Source organism: Mustela lutreola, chromosome 10, assembly GCF_030435805.1.
Source record: "Mustela lutreola isolate mMusLut2 chromosome 10, mMusLut2.pri, whole genome shotgun sequence".
Classification (NCBI taxonomy): Eukaryota; Metazoa; Chordata; class Mammalia; order Carnivora; family Mustelidae; genus Mustela; species Mustela lutreola.
The window spans coordinates 14824947-14851786 of record NC_081299.1 but is presented as its reverse complement, the minus strand read 5'-3'; the positions used below and the strand labels follow the sequence as shown (position 1 = coordinate 14851786).

The following is a 26840-nucleotide window of genomic DNA, read 5'->3' as shown; positions in this document are numbered from 1 at the left end:
TTTCTCTGTTGAATTTTCTTAAAACCTTTTCCCAAAGTATGTTATATATATTATATGTGGGTCTATTTCTGGATTCTCTATTTTTCCTTTAATCTAGTTTTCTTTCTTGATGCCAGTTCCACACTGTCATGATTTCTGAGGCCTATAATAATTCATGTAATGAGATAGTATTAAGTCCTCCAACTTTATTCTTTTTCAAAAATTTTTTTGGCTATTCTAAGTCTTTTACTTTTTTATGATAATTTAATTTAATTTTTTGCATTTCTTATTAAGTTTTTTATCTTAATTCTAGTACAGTTAAATATGTTTTAGAATCCGTTTTCTCTATAAATATTTAATACAAAAAAGCCGTTTGGTTGGGGCGCCTGGCTAACTCAGTCAGTAGAGCATGCAACTCTTGATGTCATTATGGGAATTTAATTGGATTTGTGTTGAATACTATAGATAGAATTGACATCTTAAAATACTGAATCTTCTGACTCATGAACATGACATATCATCACAGTTTTTCTTCTTTAATTCTCTCAGCAGTGTTTTGAAGGTTTTAATGTACAAGTCTTTCATAATTTTGTCAAATTTTTATCTTTAAATGCTGTTATAAATGGTATTTTTCCATTCAATTTTTAATTTTTCATTACTAGTGTATGGAAATACAATGGAGTTTTCAGTCTCTTACATTACAGTCCTGCTAAAATTCATTTACTCATTTTATTAGCATTTTTTTGTAGCACTTTTTTTGGATTTTCTGTGTAAGTACTCTTGTCATTCCTGAACAAAGACTGTTCTATTTCATTTCTAACTGAAGGCACCTTTTATTTCTTTTTCATGACTTATTGCCCTAGCTAGTACCTTCAATATAGTACTGACTGGAAGTGGTGAAAGTAAACATTCTTATCTTGGTCCCAATCTCAGAAAGAAAGCATTCAATCTTTCACCATTAAGTATGATGTTAGCTGTAAGTTTTTGAATGTTTGGTCAAGGGAATTTTTTTTTATTCCTAATTTTCTGAGATTTTTTATTTCAATCAGGGATAGAAATGGATTTTATTGAATTTTTTTCTTACACATCTTGAGACAGTCATGGTTTCTTTTGTTAACTACTTGCTTTATATTACTTGATATTTAAATAATAGACCAACTTTGCTTTCCTAAAATAAAATTTCTCTGAAGTAGGGTGGGTTTGTTTGTTTTTGTATTGTTGAATTTGGTTTGATAAAATATTATTTAGGTTTTTTGATGGATATTAGCCTTTTCTGATAATTTTCATATTTGGACATCTGGGTAATGTTGACCTCATAGAATGGGTTGGTAACCAGTCCCTCCTCTTCAGTATTCTAGAAAAGTTTGTGTAGAATTGATATTATTTCTTCTCAAATGATTAGTAGAATTGACTGATGAAACTATGGGAAAAACAGGTCCCGTAATGAAGAGAAAATGAGTCAATCAAAACTGATTTGTAACTGACATAGCCGTTAGAATTAGCAGACGGAATAATTATTGAGTACAGTTATTATAACTGCATTTCACATGTTCAAAAAGTAGTGACATCCATAACCTAATTGATTAGAGAAACATAATTGATAGAAACAGTAGACAGAAATCAGTAAGTCTATAGAACACTTCAGTAGCACAATCAACCAACTTGACCCAATTGATACAAAACAAACAACAGACACGTGAGTTCAAATGGCAGATTTACAAAGATCGACCATATTATGACTTATAAACAAGTTTTAATTTCAGAGGATTCAAGTCAAAGCAGGTATGTTCTCTGACCACAATGCATTTAAATTGGAAATCAGTAAGAAAAACATCTCTGGAAAAATCCCCCAAATATTCAGAAACTAAATTACAGATTTCTGTATAACCCAGGGGTAAAAGAGAAAGTAAAAAGGGAAACTATAAAGTGTTCTCAACTGGGTGGAAATAAAACCCAAATCAAAATTTGTGCTTATACTCATTTCCTGTTGCTGCTGTAACAAATGACCACAAACCTGTTGACTGAAAAGAACACAAATTTATTATGTCACATTTTGGGAGGTCAGAAATCCAAAATCAGTTTCATTGGACTAAACTTGAAATAGTAACAAAAATGTATTTTCTCTGGAGACTCTGGAAGAGAATCTGTTCCCTGGCTTTTTCCATTTTTTAAAGGCTACCTATATTCCTCTTGGTTCTGGCCTTTTCCTCATGTTCATAGCCAGGACCATAACATCTTCATATGTCTCTGATTCTCTTGCTTCCCACCCAATTGTATGGACCCTTTTGATTACATTGGGTCCACTAGGTTAATTCAATATAAGACTCTTCCCATCTTAAGATCCCTTAAGTTAATCACATCTGCAAAGTTACTTTTGTCATGTAACCTATTCATAGGGTGCAGGGATTGGGACATGGACATCTTTGGCAGTGCATTGTTCCGTGTATCACAACTGCTAATATAGATGTTAGATGGCAGTTTATACCACTAAATGCACATAGTAGGAGAGAAAAATGGTCTCAAATTAATGACCTCAGCCTCCATGTGACGAAGCTATTCAATTAACAAATTTTCTAAGGTGAATAAAGCCTGAGATCTAATGTAAAACATGGTGACTATAGTTGATAGTATCATATTGTGTAAGGGAAACTTGCAAAGAAAAAAGAACTTAGATGTTCTTTGCACCCCTCCAAATATATATGTGAGGTGATAGATGTGTTAATGAACTAGGTGAAGGGAATTCTACAGTGTGTGCGTCTATCAGATCACCACAATGTACACTCTAAATGTCTTATTATTGGATTTGTCGGTTTTACCTCAACAAAGCCGAGAGAGGCACCTCGGTGGCTCAGTGGGTTAAAGCCTCTGCCTTCAGCTCAGGTCATGGTCCCAGGGTCCTGGGATTGAGCCCCACATCAGGCTCTCTGCTCTGCAGGGAGCCTGCTTCCTCCTCCCCCACCTACTTGTGATCTCTGTCTGTCAAATAAGTAAATAAAATCTTTGAAAAACAAAAACAAAGCTGAGATATTTTTAAAAGAACAAATTAAACCTAACGGAAATAATAAAGGTAATAGGGAAATTTAAAAAAATAGAAAACAAAAGAATTAGGAAAAAAGACCCATATAATGAAAAAAGCAATTATTGAGAACATTAAAAGGATTAACAAACCAAAATAAAAAAATGTACAAAACTACAGCCTGACTTTTACCTTCACAATATGTAAAGTTAAAGCTGGAAGTAAAAAAGTATGTTTTTTAACTTTACATTTTTACTTTAATTCCAGTTAACATACAGTGTTACATTAGTTTCAGATGTACAACGTAGGGATTCAGCGTGGAAATAAAAAAATGTTAGTTGTGTTACAGATGTCTGTCTGTCTGTGGTGGAATTCTGTTCTGGTGCCCTCAGTTTGTTTTCCTTTTTTGGTTCCAGCGCTGGACCCTGAACAGACCAGTTTTACTATTTTACTTTTTTTTAATTTACTATTTTGTATTTATATACTATTTTTTATTTACTATTTTAACTTAGTTGAAGAAGTCAGAGAAGGGAAGGAAATACGAAGGGAAGGGAATATGAAGGGTAGCATAATCACCAAGCATTCCTACATTTCAGATAGTAACCCCTGAGAAGATGGCTGGAAAACAGTGACAGACTGACTTACTCCCTAGTGTTTCTTTTTGTTGACATCTCTAGGTGACCCATCATTCTTATGTATTTTATCCCAATTGTTAGTTTTCGTCTTCACGTACATCTCCATTGTAAAAACTTAACCTTCTCTCCGCTGGGTTTTTTCCTTGCTGTAGCCCAGTTTCTTAGAAGAATCATCAGATTTTCCTAGGTCCTCATAAGGATCTATGGAAGAAAAAAAGACAGATTAGGATCCCTAGCCTCAAGAAACTTTAAATAAAATTCTTGAATATATTGTAATCAGAATGATTTAATGCCAGCTTCTAGGAATTAAAAACCAGGATCCAAAAAAGGGAAAGAATGTGAAAAAATGATAGGAAAGAGAAGAGATTAGAACTGGGTGTTAAGTGTGGGAATTCTGATTGGAAGTTCCATTATTGGAACATTCTACTCTTTATACACAACCCTGTGACAATGTAAGGAGGCCCTTCCCTTACCAGTAGTGAAGTATGTACTCTTTTTTTTTTTTTTTTAAGATTTTATTTATTTATTTGACAGAGTTCACAAGTAGGCAGAGAGGCAGGCAGAGAGAGAGAGAAAGGAGGAAGTAGGCTCCCTGCTAAGCAGAGAGCCGGATGTGGGACTCAATCCCAGGACCCTGGGATCATGACCTGAGCTGAAGGCAGAGGCTTTAACCCATTGAGCCACCCAGGCGCCCTGTGAAGTGTCTACTTTTTTTTTTTTTTTAAGATTTTTTTTTTTAATTTTTTATTGAAGTGTCTACTTTTAATAACTCTTCATAGTGTTGTGTCTCTTCAGTCCAGAGACTCAGACTCTGGACACACTCATCTTAAGTCTTAGAGTTAAGGAGTTCATATTATATTCCAGAAGACTAGAGTGCTAGAAGGGAGACTTTTTATAATTCAGGGTCTCTTTAAAAAAAATATATATGTGTGTGTGTGTGTGTGTGTGTGTGTGTGTGTAACTCAGGGTCTCTTATCTGGTGGTTATATGGCCACAAGATCTTTAGCTGATTTGTTAATTTTAGGTACTCCTAGATCATCTCATTCTTGTTACTGGATCGTGGGGAAAAAATTAAAACCTCCTTCCAAGATGGGATTGGGAGGGAGACAAACCATAAGTGACTCTTAATCTCACAAAACAAACTGAGGGTTGCTGGGGGGAGGGGGTTTGGGAGAAGGGGGAGGGTATGTGCTTTGGTGAGTGCTGTGAAGTGTGTAAACCTGGTGATTCACAGACCTGTACCCCTGGGGATAAAAATATATGTTTATAAAAAATAAAAAATTAAAAAAATAATAAAAAAAATAAAACCTCCTTCCAAACCGGAAAATGCTCTTTACAAATGTAGAAAAGAAAGGAAGTAGTTTTATTATTGAATAAGCTTTAAGTGAGCATCTATACAACCCACTAATGAGATTACAGACAGGAGGAATCCTCACCCTTTCCTCAAGCCAGGCAAATACAATTCGTTACATACATGTTCTCAAGATGATAATTTGTCCTCATGTAGTAGGACTGTACCAGCACCATTGCTGTTGTATCTAGTTCATCAGGAATTATCTTTGTAATTGGGGTGTACACCTGTGTTAGTCATTTGTCTTTATCCAGAGGAGAAGTTAAACTTCACATTTGTTTATGATAGCAGGTAGTTGCTGAGAGGAGGCTCGGTGATTGCAAGGAGAGAGATGGCTCCCAGGCTCTTAAGAAAAACATTCCTGAATTACAAAGCTGCCAAGAGTCTTTAGCATCTTAAAAAGATTTACACATATATCAGATGGATAGAGGAATGATTTACAATTACAAGATTTCTCTAGGCAAAGATCCAAGAAAAGGGAAAGTAAAAAAGGTCTTTTTCCTTTTGGGCACCAGAAAAAAATTGAAATTTTCTTAAATTTGACTTGACTACTGAAGAACTAAGTAATAAGGAAGAAGTGATCTAATAAAGAGAAGCAAGTTTACCAACATGGTATCTTCAGTAAAAGTTGTTTTCAGATTTATATTGCATAGCTAGTGGAATACGTTGGGACTGAAAGTTTGCCTCTCCTATGTAATCACCTCTTTCACATTCCTTTAATCTCTGTGGAATGATGATGCTTCCACTTTTTGGTATAAAGCAAATGCTGTCAAAGAGCTCCATGAGTTCTCCAAGTCCACAGATCAACAAACATATGTAAAATTTTAACATCTTTGGTAAGATTAACAGTTTTTTTTTTTTTAAAGATCTTATTTATTTATTTGCCAGAGGGAGAACACACAAGCAGGGGGAGTGGCGGGCAGAGGGATAGGCAGACTCCCTGGTGAGCAAGGAGCCCAGGGTGGGGCTGGATCCCAGGAACCTGGGATCATGAGCTGAGCTGAAGGCAGGCACTTAGATGACTGAGCTACCAAGGCATTCTGGAAGAAGATTAACAGTTCTTAATATTTATTTCAGTAATATTTTTATAAAGAGCAGTCCTAAAACCTAGAACAAAACACATCCACTTCAGTCATATAAGATAAAACAAGATTGAAACAATTAGTAAAAATCAGTTTCAAAAGCTTCACTCTTTTATTTCTTCAAATTCAAATTATTTTTATAATTTTTATTATTTATAATAAAATATTTATAATAAAAGAACAGAGGAAAGCCCCCCATTATTCAAATATTATAGTCCTGCATCTTTTTTTTCAGTTAATAATGAGTCTTAACATAAAAGTTTTCTTTATTTCCTTCCAGACTTTACGTATTTTACATGTTATAAATGTAATGAATTTTTTATTTTGCCTTTTCTCTTAATTAGCCTAATCTGTTTTTAAGCCCTTAGCCAAATCTAACTAGACCAAAGCCAAATCTTTGCTACTCGAAGCAGCTCATAAAAATCTTTGCTGCGACTTGGTCTTGGTCAGTTGCTGCTTCAGCAGAATAATTCCATGTTAAGGTAGACTTCCTACATAGGAAGCTTTTCTTTCTCCCTACTTACTCTTGACAAAAGTGACTTAATAGGGGCGCCTGGGTGTCTCAGTGGGTTAAAGCCTCAGCCTTCCACACAGGTCATGATCCCAGGGTCCTGGGATGGAGCCCTGCATCCTCTCTCCCCTCAGCAGGAATCCTGCTTCCTCCTCTCTCACTGCCTCTCTCTCTGCCTGTCTCTCTGCCTACTTATGATCTCTGTAGGTCAAATAAATAAATGAAATCTTTAAAAAAATATATGTACATCTAGCCCTTTTGTAATTATTTACTGCCTATTTTTTTTATCTTCATGATTTACTTATAAATACCAACCTGTGAACTTTCTTTTACTCAGTTAATAAAAATGTGGTAGATTGAACATACAGGGATTTTGACTAAGTTGATTTGTTATGACAGTTCGTACTGAAAGAGCAAAACTATGAAGGTTTACATTCTTGTTTGCATTTTAGTTTAAAAAATAAATAAATAAAACTATATAGTGTACATACACTTGTGCCTTTTAAATGCTGGCAAGAAGTTTGGCCAAAATATTCACAATATCTTATAGAACTTTTTTCCAGCTTTATATCTGTCTTAATTTTGTAAGTGTTCCTCAATGGCTGTATCTTACTTTTATGATTAAAAAAAAATACATTTGGGGTACCTGGCTGGCTCTTCTGGTAGAATGTACAACTCTTGATCTCTGGGTCATGAGTTCAAGCCCAACATGGGATGTGGACCCTATTTAAAAATTAAGAAAGAGAGGAAGGTTATAAATATTTTTCTTATAAAACCCTACATGTTGGAAAATATATATAAGGAACTGACCAATTCCATCCTTTAAAACTAAATTTCTACCCTCCAAGCTCTCCCTGTTTGGGGGAATTTTTCTAAGTCTTAAGGTGAATGATAGTCCGTGTATATGTAGGAATTGTGACTGGCAGGACTAGGAGAAAAAAAAAATACCCTAGATAAAGAAATAGCATTATATTAGTGATAGGAGGCATGTGTCATTCTTGCACTTCCTATACCATTTCTGACATCTCTTAGAGTTAAAAGTTCAAATTAGTAACCAGGACTTAACTACTTGGACTTTCTTTAACTCATACTCCTGGAAAGAATAGACAGTATACATTCTAGATCATGTTTTTATGATCTAGATAGCTCTTCAGGATGCATTCTGTGTCTGTCTCTTAACTGCTATTGGTTGTTCTTATGTGTTCTACCATTTTACATAGTAGTTTTTCTCAGTATTCTAATTACATCAGGCTTCAGGGAAGACTGTGCAAATTACATTGGTTTAATAAAACTCATTCAACTTATGAATCTTCTCTATTGGCCCCCTTTCTCCAAGCCCAGCATTTGCCTCCTGAGTTGCACATAGTTGTTATAGTTGGATAGTTGTTAGCTTTTAATTTGCAAGATTAGCACCTTGACTCCAGTAAAGGCCATATAAAAAGTAAGTGAACAACAAGGGACTCTTTACAGAGATGATTTGTCAGGCCTTTACCAGTTGTCACAAAAATATATTGCATTGTGCTTTCTTTTTTTAAAATGGAGTGGTTTCTAGTTAAAATAGTTTTGATACAGCACAGTTTTCTGGAGTCTGTATTCTATCTCAGGGGTGAGAGTAGAAAATGGGAACATTTCTAACTCGATGCAGTCTTGGCATAAATTCTAAAACCTCTGTCACGGAAAAGACAAAGAATCTTTCTGTAACCCAGTCATTGGGGGCGCCTGGGTGGCTCAGTGGGTTGAGGCCTCTGCCTTCAGCTCAGTTCATGATCCCAGGTTCTTGGGATCGAGCCCCGCATCAGGCTCCCTGCTCAGCAGTGAGCCCGCTTCCCCCCTCACTCTCTGCCTACCTCTCTGCCTAACTTGTGATCTCTGTCTGTCAAATAAATAAATAAAATCTTAAATTAAAAAAAAAAATTAGGGACGTCTGGGTGGCTCAGTTGGTTGGACGACTACCTTCGGCTCAGGTCATGATCCCGGAGTCCTGGGATCGGGTCCTGCATCAGGCTCCCAGCTCCATGCGGAGTCTGCTTCTCTCTCTGACCTTCTCCTTGCTCATGCTCTCTCTCACTGTCTCTCTCTCAAATAAATAAATAAAATCTTAAAAAAAAATTTTTTTTTAAATAAAAGTAAAAAAAATAAAACCCAGTCATTGGGCTGCCTGAGTGGCTCAGTCGTTAAGCATCTGCCTTCTGCTCAGGTCATGATCCCAGGGTCTTGGGATCGAGCCCCACACTGGGCTCCTTGCTTGGCAGGAAACCTGCTTCTCCCTCTCCCACTTCCCCTGCTTCTTTTCCTTCTCTCACTGTGTCCCTATCAAATAAAATCTTTAAAAAACAAAGAAACAAAAAAACCCAATCATTAAACTTGTCTGTGTCCCTAGTATTTTCCTGAATTTAAAGCTTAGTCATTTCCTAACAAGAGCATTCAAGGAAAACATCATTTTCCTGTCAATAATGTAAAATTTGCAAAAGTCTTGAAATCATAGTATTGCTTTTTTGTTTACATTTCCTTATTTTGTATTTTAAAGTCATAGAAATTAAATGTGTTTTTAAGAGTTGAGTTCTTATGAAGGATAGGGGAAGCTACTTTAGGTATCTCTAAATTCAGATAATTAAGAATCTCATACAAAGATGATCACCTGTCCTATGGTGCTTTAATTGAAGACAAGGGGGAAAGAATCCATGTCTTTATTTTGGGAATGTCAGTATTATATCTTTCACATAGAGCTGCTATTATTATTTTAGTCAACAAAGTTAAGTGTCCACTCTGTGTAACTATGCTTGGCATGGTGTATGATGCCTTGAAGAATATTTTCAATAAAAGAATAACCCAGTCGCAGGCTCCCAGCTCCACAGGGAGTCTGCTTCTCTCTCTGACCTTTTCCTCGCTCATGCTCTCTCTCACTGTCTCTCTCTCAAATAAATAAATAAAATCTTAAAGAAAAAAAAAAAAGAATAACCCAGTCAGATCAATTCTTTATAAAGGCCATCCATCAGTATTATATATGATATCTTAAAATAAGAATCAGAGATCCTTAGTTAAGAGACCATCTTACGGTAACATTAGTGCGATAATATGGGCCTAATCTAAGGTGTAGGCTTTGGGAATGGACTAGAAACGAAACAGCAAATCTGAGACAGTGTCTTAAATATAATTGTCTTATTCTAGCTAACTCAGGTTTAATTGTCCTGTAAATCAGAGTTGATGTCTCTGTTTTCCTCCCCACTCTTCTCTCCTCCCCACTGTAGAACACCCAAAGTTTAGTGCACCTCTCCATCAGTAATGGTAGGAGAGGGGATGTATATCATAATCCCTCCAGACACTAGGTATGTGTTTATACCTAGTTTTCAGGTTTTCAAAAGATTGCATATTTCCTAAAAGAAGTGTGTCTTTTCTCTCACTTCATTTTTGAATTATTACTTTATTTTTTTAAGGTGTTTTTTTTTTTTTTTTTAATTTATTTGGCAGACAGATCACAAGTAGGCAGAGAGGCAGGCAGAGAGAGAGAGGGGAAGCAGGCTCCATGCTGAGCAGAGAGCCCAATGAAGGGCTCCATCCCAGGATCCTAGGATCATGACCTGAGCTGAAGGCAGAGGCTTTAACTCACTGAACCACCCAGGCACCCCTTGAATTATTACTTTAAATCAGAACTTTAAATAGCCACCTAAACAGAATAACAATTTCTGCTGCATAAGTAGCTTTTTTTTAAAGAAAGGTATGTTAAATGTGTTATATTGTCCATGGAAGAAATGGTTTTTGTGGGGGTTTTTTGTTGTTTTTTGTCTTTTGGATTTTTTTTTTTTTATGGTTTTTGGTTGTGGGCATGGTTGATATATCCTTGAAAAATAAAGTTTATTTACATCTTTGATTTTTTTTGTTTAGAGGAAACCAGTCCTGGGTGTATATTCGATAGCAAAGAATCCTCCAGAAAGTGGTCTTCCCATTTTCTATGAATGGAATTTAGAGCTAAATTTATGTATATATGATATAAAATTTAAAATAAAATGTATATGTTTACTAAACTCTCTTAAAAAGGATTCTGCGGTAGAAGAAGAATTAGTCACATTTTGGAGAGATGCACATACAACAGACCGGTTATATAAAATCAGAAGATCCATAAAAAGTGAAGAGACCACTACATGCATACGCACACACATAAACATACATATTCCATATAAGACTGTGAGAACATAGGAAATTTAAACCTGTGCATGGTTACCACAATCTTAATTCCATACTTTGGGAGAAAAGTTTACTTTGAGTAGATCACCAAAGAAGAATAACAGTGATCTAACGTTTTCTTTTTCATTATGGTCCGTGAGGGGAAGGGGAAAAAAAGAATTGAGGTGTGTGTAACAAAGAAGATTTACAATAGTATTTTTTATGATGGTGCAATAATTTTGAGAAGAATGTTAAATATTTCTTTTTCCTTGTTCCGCAGAACAGTGTAAGTGTTCATATTCTGCTGTTCTTCTGAAAAAGAGTAGGTTGTCCAGAGAGATTGGTTGGTTTTGCTTAATGAACTATCTTATATTCCTGTAGGGAAACAGTACAGGGAAATTTTCAGCTTTGTGTTTATTGACTTCTGATGATGTCTGTATTTGTTAAGTGGCTTTCCGTGGGCTCTTCTCCCTACCTATCTGCCCGTCATACCTCACTTCTATCTATTGACTCATGTGTTGACTTCTGTAGACTCCTTTTTATATATTCTATTTGCTATCTGATGTTTAGTCTTTAAATTGTACATCCAAATGTTGAACGATTTTGTGAAATTTGCAAGCCAAATAAATATTTAAAAATCCTTTTTAGACTTAATTTCCCAAATAGAACTTCTGATCCAATATAATCAGTAAAAATTAGATTGTCTCTTGATTTTCTCCTCAGCGGTGTGGATGACTAGACTGACAGTATTGTCTGAAATGAAAACTAAAGGTTTTAGAAGTGCTGCCTAGCTAGTGAAATCTTAATCAGAGTATTGCTTTGTTGTCGAGAAAGCTTTGAAAAACAGAAGCTGGAATTTGATATGTTTGCGACTTAAAGGAAGCTTAGATATCACCTAATCTCATTCCCCTCTTTATAGTTAAATGTGCAGGTGCCTGAGAAGTGTGACTTGCTTTCGGTCACATAGTTAATTAATAATAGAAGCAAACCCCAAGTCTAGAATTGGCTGGTGGGCCAATTTCTTGTATAGATACTGAATTATGTATCCTAACCATGAAATAGGAAGAACCTAGGACAGTGGTTGGAAGGCTGTATGTGCTGATGTGACCAGTTCGTGCCTAAGGCATGTGCTGGTGCAGTCTCTGGGCCACAACCACACAGTTGTTCACTTGATCATTTAGCTGTTTCTTCCATATGGGTGAAGCCCTCTTGTGTTCTGCTAAATTTGAATACAGGTATCATTTTAGACTCGGTATTTCCAAACATGACTTTGCAGTGGGAAGTAATGGCCCTGATCTTGTATTTCAGCTCAGACAGCTGTAACCGCACCAAAGATGTGGAAGAAACCAAAAGATCGGACCCAAACCACTGAAGAGGTGTTAGAGGCAGAAGTGGAGGTAAGGGACAAAGTAAATCTCTTTAGCTTCTCTTTAGAGTAGTGGTGCCATTTCCCAAGACAAGTGTGGGTTTATGTCTCTTTTTTGAGATACTGTTTTTCAAACAAAATGTGATATATCGAGCTCAGAGTTTGATTGTTTTGGTCCACCTACAGAATTTTTAAAAGATTTTTGATACCATTTTCAGTTTCATCAGAGTCTTGTCTATCTTTCCAAATGCGTATTCTAAAATGGCAAAAGTGAGTTACTGCTTAATTTTTGGTTAATCTCCCAACCCCCTCAAATTGAATTTTTCCTTCTGTTAACAAGATGGAAAAACTACTCTGGTAAACAAAAATAGGTGGGTACTAAGGAAGGCACGTATTGCATGGAGCACTGGGTGTGGTGCATGAACAATGGATTTTGGAACACTGAAAAAGAATAAAATTAAATTTAAAAAAATAGAAACAGTTTTTTCAAATACTGAGTAGCAGTGATGGTAGAAATTATCGAGTGCATTTAGAGAAATTCATTTTGCAAATGTCATCTTTTAACTACATCGCCGTAACGTGACTTTTCACACGTGATTTATCTGTTTGAACTAAACCATGCCAGATTTTGCTGTAGGTTACAGCATGCTAGGAGACCATGTAAGAAAGAAACAAGGGTAGAGTTATCAGTTTCATAGTCTATAATCTCAGTATCTTTAGTGCTATGTCCCACTATGTACTGAAGCTTACAAATGAAGAGTAATCTAAAAAATCTGTACGTTGCTTTTTTCTTTTTAAACTCTTAACATCTACTTTATTAAAGTAATTTTTCTTAAATGCATAAGGTGATAACATTAGAATATACAGATTATTTTAAAGTGACTTTAAATACATTTGTTTCAAAAGGCTTTTCTCTCTAGTTATAATTCTTACCCTTTCCAAGCAGTTCACAGTACCCCTTTGTTACTTCCCCCTGTCCTGTCACTAGTCTTACATGATGCCCTACTGATGTCACAGTTAGTCCCATAGCAACCACTAAAATGTTTCATGGAAGTGATTGTAGTGTGGTTATCCGGGGATAAAAATTGGCAGGAAGTTGTAGAGGTGCAAATAGTTGATGCACTTGTCTTGCAGCTGAACAAGAAAATGTTGCTCCTACAGAGAATAAAATACCTTCCAGAGGCAGGGGAATCTCATACATTCCTGGTATGGCTGTAAGAGCTTCATAAACTGGTTTCTCTTTAGATTCCACTATTTTTATTCATTTTCTTCTGTTATACTTCATATTCCTTTCCTAGATTTCTAAGCATTATTGAATATTAAATGGGTAGGCCACCACTACTGCAAATATTCATCCTCTTCTTTAGGTCAGGGGTTGGCCAACATTTCCTGTAACAGTCCAGATAGTAAATAGTTCGAATTTGTAGACTAAATGATCCCTGTCACAATTTCTCAGCTCTGTTGCTGTAGCCCAAACACAGCCATAGACAATGTATAAATGAATGACTGTGACTATATTCCAGTAAAACTTCATTGACAGACATTGCAATTTGAATTGCCTATAATATTCATGTGTCATAAAATATTCTCCTTTGAAATTTTTTCAGTGACCACAAATACAGAAACCATCCTTTCCTTGCACACTGTACAGATATGGGATGAGCCACGTTTGACCCATGAGCCATAATTGGCTAAAGCCCGCTTCAGATTGTTATTCTTCGGACATGAGAACTGTTTTAACTTATTCTGAATCAGTCACTTTTTTCTTTACCTTATAGTTTTAAGGTATAATTAAAAAGAATTTGATTGTTTGCACCCCCCCCCAGAAATCCAATTCCTTGTCTTTCCTGTAGTTGAACATTTATTATAGTAGTTTAGTGCATACTGCTTATCATTATCTTTATTTTCACTGATCCTTAAGCTCTCCTTTTCTTAACAGATTTTTCTCAGCCTTTAAAAGAATGTTTCAGATATTAGCATATTAGGTTATATATTTGGTTGTTATATCGTTGCAAATATTTTATCAAATTCTACAAATTATAGCCTAGAAGGGTAACATGAAGGGTGAGTCATCTTAAAATTGCTGATCAAGGCATCTTAAAACTTGTTTTAAAATTGTAGGATATTGGGTGCCTGGGTGGCTCAGTGGGTTAAGCCACTGCCTTCGGCTCAGGTCATGATCTCAGGGTCCTGGGATCAAGTCCCGCATCGGGCTCTCTGCTCAACAGGGAGCCTGCTTCCTCCTCTCTCTCTCTGCCTGCCTCTCTGCCTACTTGTGATCTCTCTCTGTCAAATAAATGAATAAAATCTTTTTTAAAAAATTGTAGGATATTTCATCAGTTATTACCATACGTAGTGGTCTGGTCTGACTTTCTGGCACTTTAAAACTCATGAGTTAAATAGGCAGTTCTATCAACTAAATTCACCTTTGACAGTCCAGCCAATAATGTGTTTCCTTTCTTCAGTTATAAGTTCATTTAATAGGGCTTCATCCAGCTAAATAACGCAGCTCATTTGGTGAGTCCCTTGAAAAATATCCTAACAGTGTCCCTCAGACAGCTCAATGATTTTGTGTTCTCTGAATTATGGTTTGTCATTCATGGAACCAAGTTTCTTCATACTTCTTTTTCCAGTTAGAAATTAACTTTTCCAAGTAATACATTCTCTACTTATATCCAGTAGATTTCCTTTTGCTGATTTTAGGTACAGAGAAGAGGACATAATAAATTATTTTTCCACTAAAATAACATTTTTCTTCATTTTGTAAGCTCTGAAAAAAGAACTCTCTGTAACTGTATAATGTAGCTATACTGCTCTTTAGTAAGTTTAAGTAACAGTGACAGACTCTCATAACAAATTATTAAAAGATCTTCGTGATGATCTGTACTTAATTAGAAGGTGGCATTGCAAGGTCATTATAAGTTAGACTACAATAGAATATAGAATAAGAAAAAGGAAATTTGTTGATTCGTGATTTAAACTTGGGAGTTCGGTTTTTTCTCAAACTTTAAAAGATGTTCATTCTGTGCCATGTTTCAAAAAGAAATTATTTCAACCTGTATTTTCTTGAAATTTTTATATCTTTCTTTTGATGGTTTCCATACTATGTTTTCCTGTTGGGCGAGTAGAGAAAGCACACATGCACACACAGTGTGGGTGTATGTGTGTCCATGTTTGCATGAACTTTTTGTGTTCATCATGGAAGCAAGTCCTCAAAATCATCTGTTTCTGTAGACATTTTGTTTTTATTTTTTTTTTAAGATTTTATTTATTTATTCGACAGACAGAGATCACAGGTAGGCAGAGAGAGAGAAAGGAGGAAGCAGGCTCCCTGCTGAGCAGAGAGCCCGAAGTGGGGCTCGATCCCAGGACCCTGAGATCATGACCCGAGCCGAAGGCAGAGGCTTGAACCCACTGAGCCACCCAGGCACCCCAGTAGACAGCATTTTAAAATTTTGTCTTTTCCCATGATCTGATGTATGTTAGAAGAAAATTGACTGGTAGTATACCCGTTAATAATATTTCACTTATGTAAGAAAGTAGGATTTTTAACTCTTTAATCTTTTGGAAAAACAGTTTTATGAATCAGTTGGGCATAACCACTTGCTTGTGTATGTGACATTCTTTTATACAATCCTCTGTTGAAAGAATTCAGCAGAGCCTCTATTTTTTCTCTCCTAGCATGAATTTATCGGTTTAGAATGTCTATTTCCTCTGAGTGCTTCTTCCAAAGGCTTGTTTTTTAGAGTGCTTACTCTTCATGGTAAAGAAAGACATAAAGTTCATGAGAACTGCCTCAAGGAATTTTGATAGTTCATATATGGTCCTCAAGAAATTTTTTTTAAAAGATTTTATAGAGAGAGTGCATGTGGAGGGAAGGCCAAAGGGAGAGAGAGAAGAGAATCCCAAGCAGATTCTGCACTGAGCAAGAATTCTGTCACGGGCCTTCATTCCATGACCCTGAGATCATGATCTGAGCCAAAACCGAGGGTCAGGTGGTGGTCAAAAATCATCTGGTGAATAACTTCAATTCTATTTTGCTTTTTAAAAATAGGATGCGTCAGTGCCTTGGTGACACAGTTGAGCATCCCACTCTTGGTTTTGGCTCAGGTTGTGATCTCAGGGTCTTACGATTCAGCCCTGCATCTGGCTTTGTGCCCAGCGCAGGATCTTCTTGAGCTTCTCTGCCTCCATCCCTGCCACTTGTGTGTTTTCTTGCTCTTTCAAAAATAAATAAAAATCTTCAAAAAATAGAAATAGGATGCACCAGAACCCAGATTTCTCCCTCCGTAGAGGACTACATGCCAAGCACTTTTCTATACATAATTTGAATAAGGTTACAACCACAGAGAATTCCAGGAACCAATAAACAAGGTAGATTTTAATTAACAAGTGTCCTCCTTATAAAATGAGAGATGATCAACTTTGCAGGACCTAGATACTTTATTCATCAAACTCTCCATTTAGCAACAACAGGAACACAAAAAATACCTTCTTATGTTTCTTTTTATATTTGCTGAGCCTTAATGGCAAGGGTAGGAGTGCTTGATTTAGATTTCTGACTAGGACTCTTTCATGTCCAACAAGTGCAAGGATTAACAGTTCTTTCCATTCTAACCTTCGGTACATTTAGATGTCATTAGTCATGTTAAAGCATTTCAGTAGCCATGTGACTTGTCTTCTCTTTGCCAAGAGATGAAATGAGAAAAGTGTTTTAAATAAACTTAGCATGCTAGTACCATATGCCGAACACAGACATCCTTTTTTTGAATGATGTTTTTGTTTGCCTTTTGAGGGGATAGGTACAGGTTTTCATGCATATTTACATGGTAAAAATCATGTAACCTCTGTGTTCACTTATGCTTTAGCCTAAAGCTGAAGAGGAGCTTTCAGGTGACAAAGTACTTGAATCTGAACAGGATAAAATGAGCCAAGGGTTTCATCCTGGAAGAGACCCCTCTGACCTAAAAAAAGTAAAAACTGTGGAAGAAAATGGAGAAGAAGCTGAGCCTGTACGTAATGGTGCTGAGAGTATTTCTGAGGGTGAAGGAATAGATGCTAATTCAGGCTCCACTGATAGTTCTGGTGAAGGGGTGACATTCCCATTCAAACCAGGTAAGTGTATCCCTGCCTTCCTGTGCATGTGTTCCCTTCTCACCTTCACTGTTCTAACCTTACAGCAATGTTGTCTCTTTGTAGAGAGATATTGGATGGAAGATAAGAGGCTCATCAGAGCATAATATTTACAGAATAGATTAGCAGGCATAAGTTAGTGACTAGCAAATCCAGGGAGTTCTCTGTTGACGGAAGTGATATCTGATGCCGTATTCTGCTTTTACAGGCATTGGAAGAGCAGCTGGCAGAAGATAACGGTCAGTGCTAGGCCAGTGGAATTCAACAAGAGGAATTTAATTTTACTTAGTTTAATTGAAAGGGCTGTTTCAGTGCTCTTTTGTGCTCATCATTTCACAAGCCTTTAACACTTACCCTTATTACATGTAACACACTGACATTTTTCACTCTATTCTCTTTTTAAAATGTTGGACTGTAGGGGGCCAGCTGGCTCAGTCAGTAAAACAAGTGACTCTTGATCTCAGGGTCATGAGTTCAAGCCCCACGTTGGGCGTGGAGCCTACCTAAAAGGAAGAAATGAAAAAAGAAACAAAAAGAATTTTAAAATGTTGGTTGTAACTCACTGATTTCACAAGAGAAATTTGTTGACAGAAATCACTCTGTGGAACTGAACTACAATCATCAGAAGCAGTGTGACTAGCTTATTAAGCATATGCAGTATGAGACATGCCCTGTGGAGCACATGATGAGCCTTGGAGGCTCTTTCATCTTTAGGCACCATCAAGTCCATTAAAGTCTGTTCCAATCCTATATAAATATGATTGACTTTGAAATTTTCAGAGTGATGTAGCATGGACATGTGGGGGAAGATGGTTCATTTGATAGAAAGTTTGGGATAGGTACAACTTTTTTCATAGTCTGCGAAATCTGAGTGACTTCTATGTGAGATTGGATTTGAAAGCAGAATATCAGACATCAAAAATAATCTTAGACAAAAATTATTGATGTACAACCAACATTTTTTAACATGGAGCATAAAAAGTTGTCAGTGCATTACAGGAGCAAGGGCAAATATTGTTTTAAGAAACTTTGATTTCTTTTATTTAAATCTGTATTTGTTCTAAAAAAAACTTTAAAAATTGTATTTGTTCTGAGTCATAGAGTCATTATATTTCTTATTGGGAGTTGTAGTAAGAAATGTTTGAAAGTCATTGATAGATACCTCCACCTTAATAAACTGATCTTTTCACTACCAGTAAACTGCTGCCAATGGGCTTTATGAAATTGTAGGGGTATGTTATAGTAAAATTTTCTTTTAACTTTAGGACTCAGTATACTAAAATTCTAAAGATCTAGGCTTATATGATATCACGAAGAACTTGTGGCTACCCCAGTCCTTTAATAGACTGAGACACTATTGTCGTCTATAGGAGTGAGTGTGTGTGTGTGTGATGTGTTTTTGAGTAAGCTTTATGCCTAGCATGAGGCTCAAATGCATGACTCTGAGTCCCGTGCTCTGCTGACTGAGCCAGCCATACGCCCCCTGTCAGTTATATTTTTATCCTTTGGCAAGGAAAAGGTACCCAACCATAGGCCCCAACTATATTGAACAACTAAATTTTGATATACCCTTGCAGTAATTGGAAAATAGCAATTAAAATTTTATTTTTTTTAAAGATTTTATTTGCTTATTTGGCAGGGAGATAGAGCACAAGTAGCCAGAGCAGCAAGCAGATGGAGAGGGAGAAACAGACTCTCTCCTTAGTGGGGAACCCAACATGGGCTTGATCCCAAGATCCTGAGAATGTGACCAGAGCCGAAGGCAAATGCTTAACTGACTGAACCACCCAGGCTCCCTGCCAGTTTAAAATTTAGATCCCAGTAAACTGCCTGCCTTTTAATGAATATAAGAAGATAATAAGGATTTGGTTGAAAATATCTACAGTGTTCTCACAGACCATCATGAGTCTATCACCTATATATTAAGAATCACTAACCTAAAAAAGGACCCAAAGAACTATCGTGAAGTGATCTTGGGGCCTGATTTTGATGAGGGTTTGGTTAATTAAAAGAAAAATACTGTGACTTGCTTTCCTTATCCAACAAAAATTTCAGGAAATTCTCCAACTTTATATAATGAGATTAGGATTGTGAGAAATGATAGCTATAACAATAGTCATAGTAGCAAAGTGAATGCTATGGCAAAAAACTAATTTGAAATTAATATTAAAAATATTATTATTGGTGGGAATAACGATAGTGCCACTGCTATGGAAAACATTATGGGGGTTCCTCAAACAATTAAAAATAGAGACACCATATAACCCTGTAATTCTGCTTTTGGATATTTACCCAACGAAAACAAAAACAGAAATTTGAAAAGACATCTGCATCCCTATGTTTATTGCAGCATTATTTACAATAGCCAAGATCTGTAAGCAGCCTCAGTGTCCACTGATAGATGAAAGGATGGTGAAGATGTGTGTATATAGATGTGTTTTTGCATGCATGGTGTACCCACACACGGTGGAGATTACTCAACCATAAAAAAAGAATGAAATCTAGCCATTTCCAACAGTGTGAATGGATCTAGAGGGTATTGTGCTTAGTGAAATAAGTCAGACAGAAAAAAAATCAAATACCATATGATTTCACCGATACATGGAACCTAAAAATCAAAACAAAAACAGAGACAGAACAACCTGTGATTGCCAGAGGATAGGGAGATGTGGGTGGACAAAAAAAGTAAATGGATTAAGAGGGTCAGACTTTCATTTACAAAATAAATAAGTCACAGGGATGAAAAGTACAGCGTAAGGAATGTATAGTCAGTAATATTGTAATAATTTCATATGGTGACAGGTGGTTAATACACTTACCATGGTAAGTGAGCCTTTTGTAATGTATGCAATTGTCAAGTCACTATCTTGTATATCTGAAACTAATACAATATTTTGAATCAACTATACTTCTAAATAAAAACTAGTTATATAATATATATATATATAAAATATATAATAAAAACTATACTACTAAATAAAGTAAACCATGGTCGGGGGAAAAATTATATATAGCTGGTTAGCCTTTTCAGAATCTAACAGAAGTTATTTGTATTTGTTTTGTATCCTTTTGCCTTTTTTTCCCTCCAAAATAGCATTTCCAAGTGAACAACCAAAGTCTCCTTTTACGTGAAACCAAAGAGTATTATAGATTCCTTATTTCTGAGGTATTTTAAGGCTTGGTAGTTTATCTAATGAGTATTATTACATGTTTCTGGCCAAAGGCTGTCTAATGTGTATATTAAGTGGTTTCTGTAGCAATTTCAGATTACAGGCTAATGGTATTCAGAAGGGATCAAGGAACATAAGACAGTTTAAAGTTTTTATATGACATTTTTCTGACAGTAGCTCAGTGTTTGCTTTGTATTTTAGTCTATGACAGGTAAAGTGAATATTGGAATCCAGTTTGAACTCTTAGGCGTTATCCATATAATGACCCTAGAGACTTTTTTGTCTGCATCTCTTTTTCTAGATTCCTGGAAGCCTGCTGACACTGAAGGCAAGAAGCAGTATGACAGGGAGTTTTTGCTGGACTTCCAGTTCATGCCAGCCTGTATACAGAAACCGGAGGGCCTGCCTCCCATCAGTGATGTGGTTCTTGACAAAGTAAGCTGTATGCTCAGAGAAAGCTCTGTCTTTCTACAAGGAACTGGATTCAGTTATCAGTACAGATGTGTGAAGTATGAGTAGTTTTTAGGAATTGTTAGCCTATATGTATTTGAATTAAAATATATAATTTTTAAGTCTTAGAGTTTTCCTACATATTGTTGGATTTGGGGTTTATTGTGGATTACTGGAACTTTGGGGTTTGGTGCATATTTGAGTGGTATTGTTTTAAAATAACATTCATTGTCTGCTTATCATTGCTATTGCATAGTGTTGTAAAAAATGTGTGTCTTGCTGGGCTAATACAGCTAAAGGGATATGGAGCTCTTTTGTTCTAGAATTCCATTATGGAGTTAGAATGGCATTGAGGACAGGTCAGATGCCTACAAGTGTATTTGGCAAATCAAACAAGCATAATTTGAATAATGTTATATCTCAAAATTTCTCTAATAAATACTTATAGTGATTACTTTTCAGTTTTGGCAAATAAGTAGGCATCTTTTCTTTTTACATCTGAGCTTAATAGTGCATATAGGAAATTGGTACAATATTTATTTTGTCTTTATTAAGTTAAAAAGAGTAGAGTCAGATGTGTAGCTGCCCAAGTGATTTTATGTCTCTCAATGATGAACCAGTGATGATGACAGAGCTTAAAATATTTTTGTTTTGAAGAGAAAATATTAGTCCTTTTTAAAGCATAAAGGGTAACTGTCTTTCCGAACGAGATCTACCTCTTTTTGAGATTTCCAGCAGCTGCTTATCCAATCCCTATGTATATTATTCTCCTCTTTAAAGCAACAAGGTTTCTTATTTCTGTTGGTATCTAAGTCTTCTCTTTTGGGCACTTACGGTAGTGCTAATTTGAGACTGTTTAGAGGGTGGGTTTTACATACCCTAAATTGAGTTATCGTCTAGAAGATATTCTAGACGATATTACTGGTTTTTGACTTCACCCAGTTACTAGTTGATTTCTCCCTGAGCTACTTCACTTTGTTTCGTCTGCCATCACAATACATGGCCTATACAAAGCCAGATAGCTCCAATTAACAAGGTGGATTGAGTGAGATTTTTAAAATATCTCCTTTAGAGACTTACTGTTCACTGAGAATATTTGCTTTGCTAACCATAAAACAACAGCTAACATAAATGATAACAGGATTTTTCAAAGCAAGTGCTCTGATGTCCTGGTGAATATCCTGGAAAAAATTCCCTCATTTGTCCCTACTTCATAGGATCTTACAGATTTTCTTGAGCTGTTCTGCTGGTCCTTGAGTGTCTGTTGAGCCAGTCTACTTACTATGTCTAGCCTCTCCTTGGAAATTTTAGGCCTAATCACTCCCAGGAATAAGTCCAGAGACGCTTCCATGGTTCAGATTGGACTTCACTGCTTCAGAAAACCAGTGTTCATCATTTCAGTTGACATAACTTTTCAGTCTAAGTTTTTACTTTCTGGGTACTGAGTGTTCTGAAACTTGTGTTAAGCTTTCCTTTGCTTCTTCATGCAGATCAACCAACCCAAATTGCCAATGCGAACTCTGGATCCTCGGATTTTGCCTCGAGGACCAGACTTTACTCCAGCCTTTGCAGATTTTGGAAGGCAAACCCCTGGTGGAAGAGGCGTACCTGTAAGTGCAAGTTCCCTACAACCCAGTTAGTTAGAAATTGTTAGAGACTTCATGACAACTTGTCTAATGGCAAGAGAACGGCATTTTTTCGTTGATTCCTCTAACCAAGAAGACATAGAAGAGGTGAAGACTGTCTTTTTTTCCAACTAATATTAAAGCAAATAAAGAATACACTGAGTTGTTTTTACCTGAGAGAAACTGGTCTGCATTAATTTGGTCTTGATTTTTTTACATATTTTTTTCAATTGAACTGCAGATGGGTTAAAAATAGAGCTAACCTTAAATAGGATTCCTGCTTTATTTTGAGGTGTCCTGATATAGTTGAGATCTCTGATGACATTCGGCTAATGGTCATCTCTTTGTCTTTGTTTCTACAGATTTGCAAAGTGCAGAGCAGGCATGGATTGCCAATTCTGGAACAGAGCAAAGCCCCAGCTTGTACTCCACTGGCGATGTCGCACCCACCCCTGAAGAGCCTGCCTCTAGGGGTGCGCTGAATCCTTTTTTTTTTTTTTTTTTTTTTTTTTTTTTAACAATAGTCTCTGGTGTTATGATATTTTCTGTTTTGTTTTTCTCACTTACTATAGGTTGTGAAGTCACTATATGAACACATGACATGTACAAAAGAGTGCAGTGTTGGTATACTGCAGGTTGCACTTACACCCCCATTGGCAGGCTCTTCAGCGGTAGAAGTGACGTCACCAGTGGAGTTATGCTGGGGCACTGCGCTGTGCAAGATGTGGCAGGCTGTGCCTACTCCCTGCTTTGTAGACTTGCAGAAAGCATGGGGGAAGGTTGCCAGTGATGTGAATACCTGTTTTTCCCAAATTGGAGTGGTACAGAGAGCACTTAATTTAAACTTCTGGAGGAGCTTGGAGTTTGATGTACATTTGCAAATCTACTTTATTTTGTTTGTAAAAATACTTTTATTTAAGGTGACACTTTTTATTTTTCCCATCACCTTTTTATTTCTGGAGTGGCAACTTTTGAAACCTGCTTTGGAATAAGACTGTACACATCAGGAAACAATTGTCACTTTGTAGATATTTGAATTATTTGTTGTTTGCCTGCAGCCAAATACTAATTAAAAATACTTCAGTGCCTATAGTGCATTGAAGGCTTTGTAAAACCTATAGAAAATCTCCTTAATTTGAAGCATGTTATTTATTGAGCATTACCATCTTAACAATATCTCTGTGTGTGATTTTCTATTCTCACCTAGGTTGGAAATTTAATCTTTATTTTCTGTATACTAAATTAAAATTTTTCTCAAGTTTTAATTATCTCACCAGAAAGTCTTAGAGCGCAGCTTTCTAAAAACCATTTGATACCTTATTTTTCAGCATTATTTCCCTTTTTGGTAGTGTAAAGTTGTGTTTCTATTAGTGGTTTTTTTGTTTTTGTTTCGGTTTTGATATATATCTTTGCTTTGCCAAACACTGGAAATAATGTTGATGCCATTTTTTATTAGTTTCAGGTTAACAATATCTGTCATTATCATATTGCTCTGTTTTGTTCATATGTCACTCAAAGAAGGTATGATTTGATGTGTCTCATCTTCCAGTGTATACTGCCACTTTACATCACCAGCTTGCTATTGTTTAGTAACTAGGTATAGCAAAAAGGAAGTGCGATGGACTGAGAATAAGCTATGTCTCTTTTATAATATTGAAATTAGAAAATGAATTTTAAAATTATCACAATGTGTCTTTGCCCACTAATCTACCTACTTACATATGTAAATGATTTATTTGGTACCAAGAAATATGATTGGAAATGAGCCATTATGAGGAATTTGTAATGTCTCCAAAAGAGTTAGCTCTAGTTATTTCACTTTCTTTAAATAGCTCTTGTCAGGTGACACAGCTAATTTTTAAGTATAATTGTGATCTGTTAGAGTAATACTGATATGTTAAGCCTAATGCAAGTATTTATTCTTCCAGCATCTCCCACAGCTAACAAACATGCTCCACTTAATTTTATCCTGCTTATGTTGGTATGTTGTTGTGGATTCAAATGGGAATTTCATAGGATATAGCTATGTAACATGTAAAGGAACAGTTAATAATGCTGTTTGGAAAAAAAGAAGCAGTCTTACTCTTCATCGTTTTTGGTACCATACCTCTATTAATTTTTCCCAGCCTCCCAATTGGCTTATAAATGATTACCATCCAAAGATCTTAAGATCTGCTAGACTTAATTTTTCATGGTGTGGCTTAAGTAACTGTGACTCCTACTATAAACTTCTCTGCAAAAGACTTATTACAAGTGGGTAGCAATTGTTTTAACATGTCATGTGCAGTTACGCAACATTTTCAAACATAAAGGTCTTTTGATGGATAGTAATGTATAGATCTGTTGGAAGCACTCAGGCAGTATCCTCTCTCTACCTTATTAAAAGTCGAATTACTTAGCAAGTGTGATGTAAATTTTTTTTTAATTTTTTAAAGATTTATTTATTTATTTGACAAGGAGAGAGAGACAGTGAGTGAGGGAACACAAGCTGGGGGGAATGGGAGAGGGAGAAGCAGGCTTCCCGCTGACCAAGGAGCCCAATGCCTGGCTTGATCCCAGAACTCTGGGGTCATGACCTGAGCCCAAGGCAGATGCTTAAGGACTGAGACACTCAGGCGCGCCTGTGATGTTACTTTAAATGGTAATCTAGGCAGACATCACAGAAAGCGCCCCAAGAGACATGTATTGAAAGAGAGACAGTGGAGCGAGACTAGTAATTTACCATTCATATTTATTTCAGTTAGCTTTGAGGTTAGCTGAGCTTTTTTTTTTTTTTTTTTTTTTTTTAATTTATTTATTTATTTGACAGAGAGAGGTGGAGAGAGGAAGCACAAGCAAGGGGAGCTGTAGGCAGAGGGAAAGAAAGAAGCAGGCTCCTCACTGAGTGGGGAGCCCTATACGGGGCTTGATCCCCGGAACCTGAGATCATGAACTGAGCCGAAGCCAGACACTTAACCAACTGAACCACCCACACACCCCTAGCTGAGCTATTATAATAATTATTATATTATAATAAAAATTCTACGGGCAGAGAGGTTTCCTGAGGTTATATCATCCTTCCCTTTCTCCATAATCCCTTTAAAACATGGTAGGATGATTATTGGTCCTGTTGGGGTAAGTTTAATGTTATAGTCTATGAGATAAGAGCAATGTATATTGATCTCTAAAACAGAGATGGGTATGGCTTTTTATGTAATACATTTAAGAAAAATATATGAGAAAAGGTAAAAAAAAAAATTAAAACTCAGTTCACCTGGGAAAAAAATGCATCTCACTAGTTAATCAATGCCAAAAAGATTTTTTTAAAAGATTTTATTCATTTATTTGACCGAGTGAGCGAGCATAAGTAGGAGGAACAGTAGAGGGAGAGGAAGAAGCACGCTCCCCGCTGAGCATGGAACCTGATGCAGGGCTTGATCCCAGGATTCTGGGACCATGGCTTGAGCCAAAGAGAGATGCTTAACCATCTGACCCATCCAGGCACTCCAATCAATGCCAAATGTTGATGTTTCATTTGAGTTGTCACATTTTTGGACCCTGAGCACATTATACCTTAAAATTCTTCTGCCAGACAGGGAGTTCCTCTTCCAGTCAGGATTGTCTCTCCTTTAAGCAAGGAGACCAGGCTCATTTTTATATATGTACACTTCATAACTCTTTAATTTCATGTGTGTTTAGTAAATAAATCATTCATTATATATGGTGCATCTTTTGAAGGATGCCGTAAATTTGATAGTTTGTATTAAGCTTTCCACATGCTCACACACACGCCAAAGAACATGAAATGTTTAAGGTTAATATATCAGTATAGATAGCACTTTTTTATATAAAATGTTTTTTTTTTTTTTAATTTTACTTATTTGACAGAGAGAGACACAGCGGGAGAGGGAACAGAAGCAGAGGAAGTGGGAGAGGGAGAAAGAGGCTTCCCGCTGAGCAGGGAGCCTGATGCGGGGCTCAATTCCAGGACAGTGGAATCATGACCTGAGCCGAACGACTGAGCCACCCAGGCGCCCCTAGATAACATTTCTTTAAAAAGTTCTTTTTCTTCTTTTGTATTGATGATAACTTACCTAATTTTTAAGGTCCTTTTATATGTCTTATATCCCTGATCCTCATAATATAACTTCTGTGGGTAGGACTGGCATTTAATGTATGAGAAAGCCTACGTTTAACAAAGTTCAGAGACCTGGTTACAGTAACTTTGCTCATAAGTAGCAGAATTGAACAGTCCTTTTGTCTTCTAATCTGCCTTTTTTTCTGCTGTAACATACTCTTTCCAGGCACTGATGTTCCACATAATGATTTCATTTTCAGAGTATAAGCATGAGTACATTAGAGATTAATTTATTAAGTGTGTA

General features: G+C 36.3%; 1 protein-coding gene and 1 long non-coding RNA gene across 30 annotated transcripts in view; one reads left to right on the top strand and one right to left on the bottom strand.

The window, feature by feature from the left end:
• The window catches only part of EIF4G3 (eukaryotic translation initiation factor 4 gamma 3), a 351983-nt gene that overhangs the window by 247555 nt on the left and 77588 nt on the right, over positions 1 to 26840 (top strand). For 19 of the 29 annotated variants that reach the window (XM_059135850.1, XM_059135849.1, XM_059135848.1 and 16 more), the window contains 5 exons: positions 12044 to 12132; positions 16970 to 17216; positions 20706 to 20839; positions 22345 to 22464; positions 22842 to 22952. In XM_059135850.1, coding sequence (XP_058991833.1) covers positions 12044 to 12132; positions 16970 to 17216; positions 20706 to 20839; positions 22345 to 22464; positions 22842 to 22952 — 701 coding nt within the window. Of the gene's footprint in view, positions 1 to 12043; positions 12133 to 16969; positions 17217 to 20705; positions 20840 to 22344; positions 22465 to 22841; positions 22953 to 23051; positions 24882 to 26840 lie in introns of those variants that run through there. The other 10 variants (XM_059135860.1, XM_059135844.1, XM_059135859.1 and 7 more) reach the window with 2 other exon arrangements.
• On the bottom strand, positions 3264 to 13089 carry LOC131809155 (uncharacterized). The gene is made up of 4 exons (XR_009345076.1): positions 13035 to 13089; positions 7221 to 7297; positions 3641 to 3831; positions 3264 to 3420 (listed from the first exon to the last, which is right to left on the bottom strand). It is a non-coding gene; the product is annotated as an uncharacterized LOC131809155 (long non-coding RNA).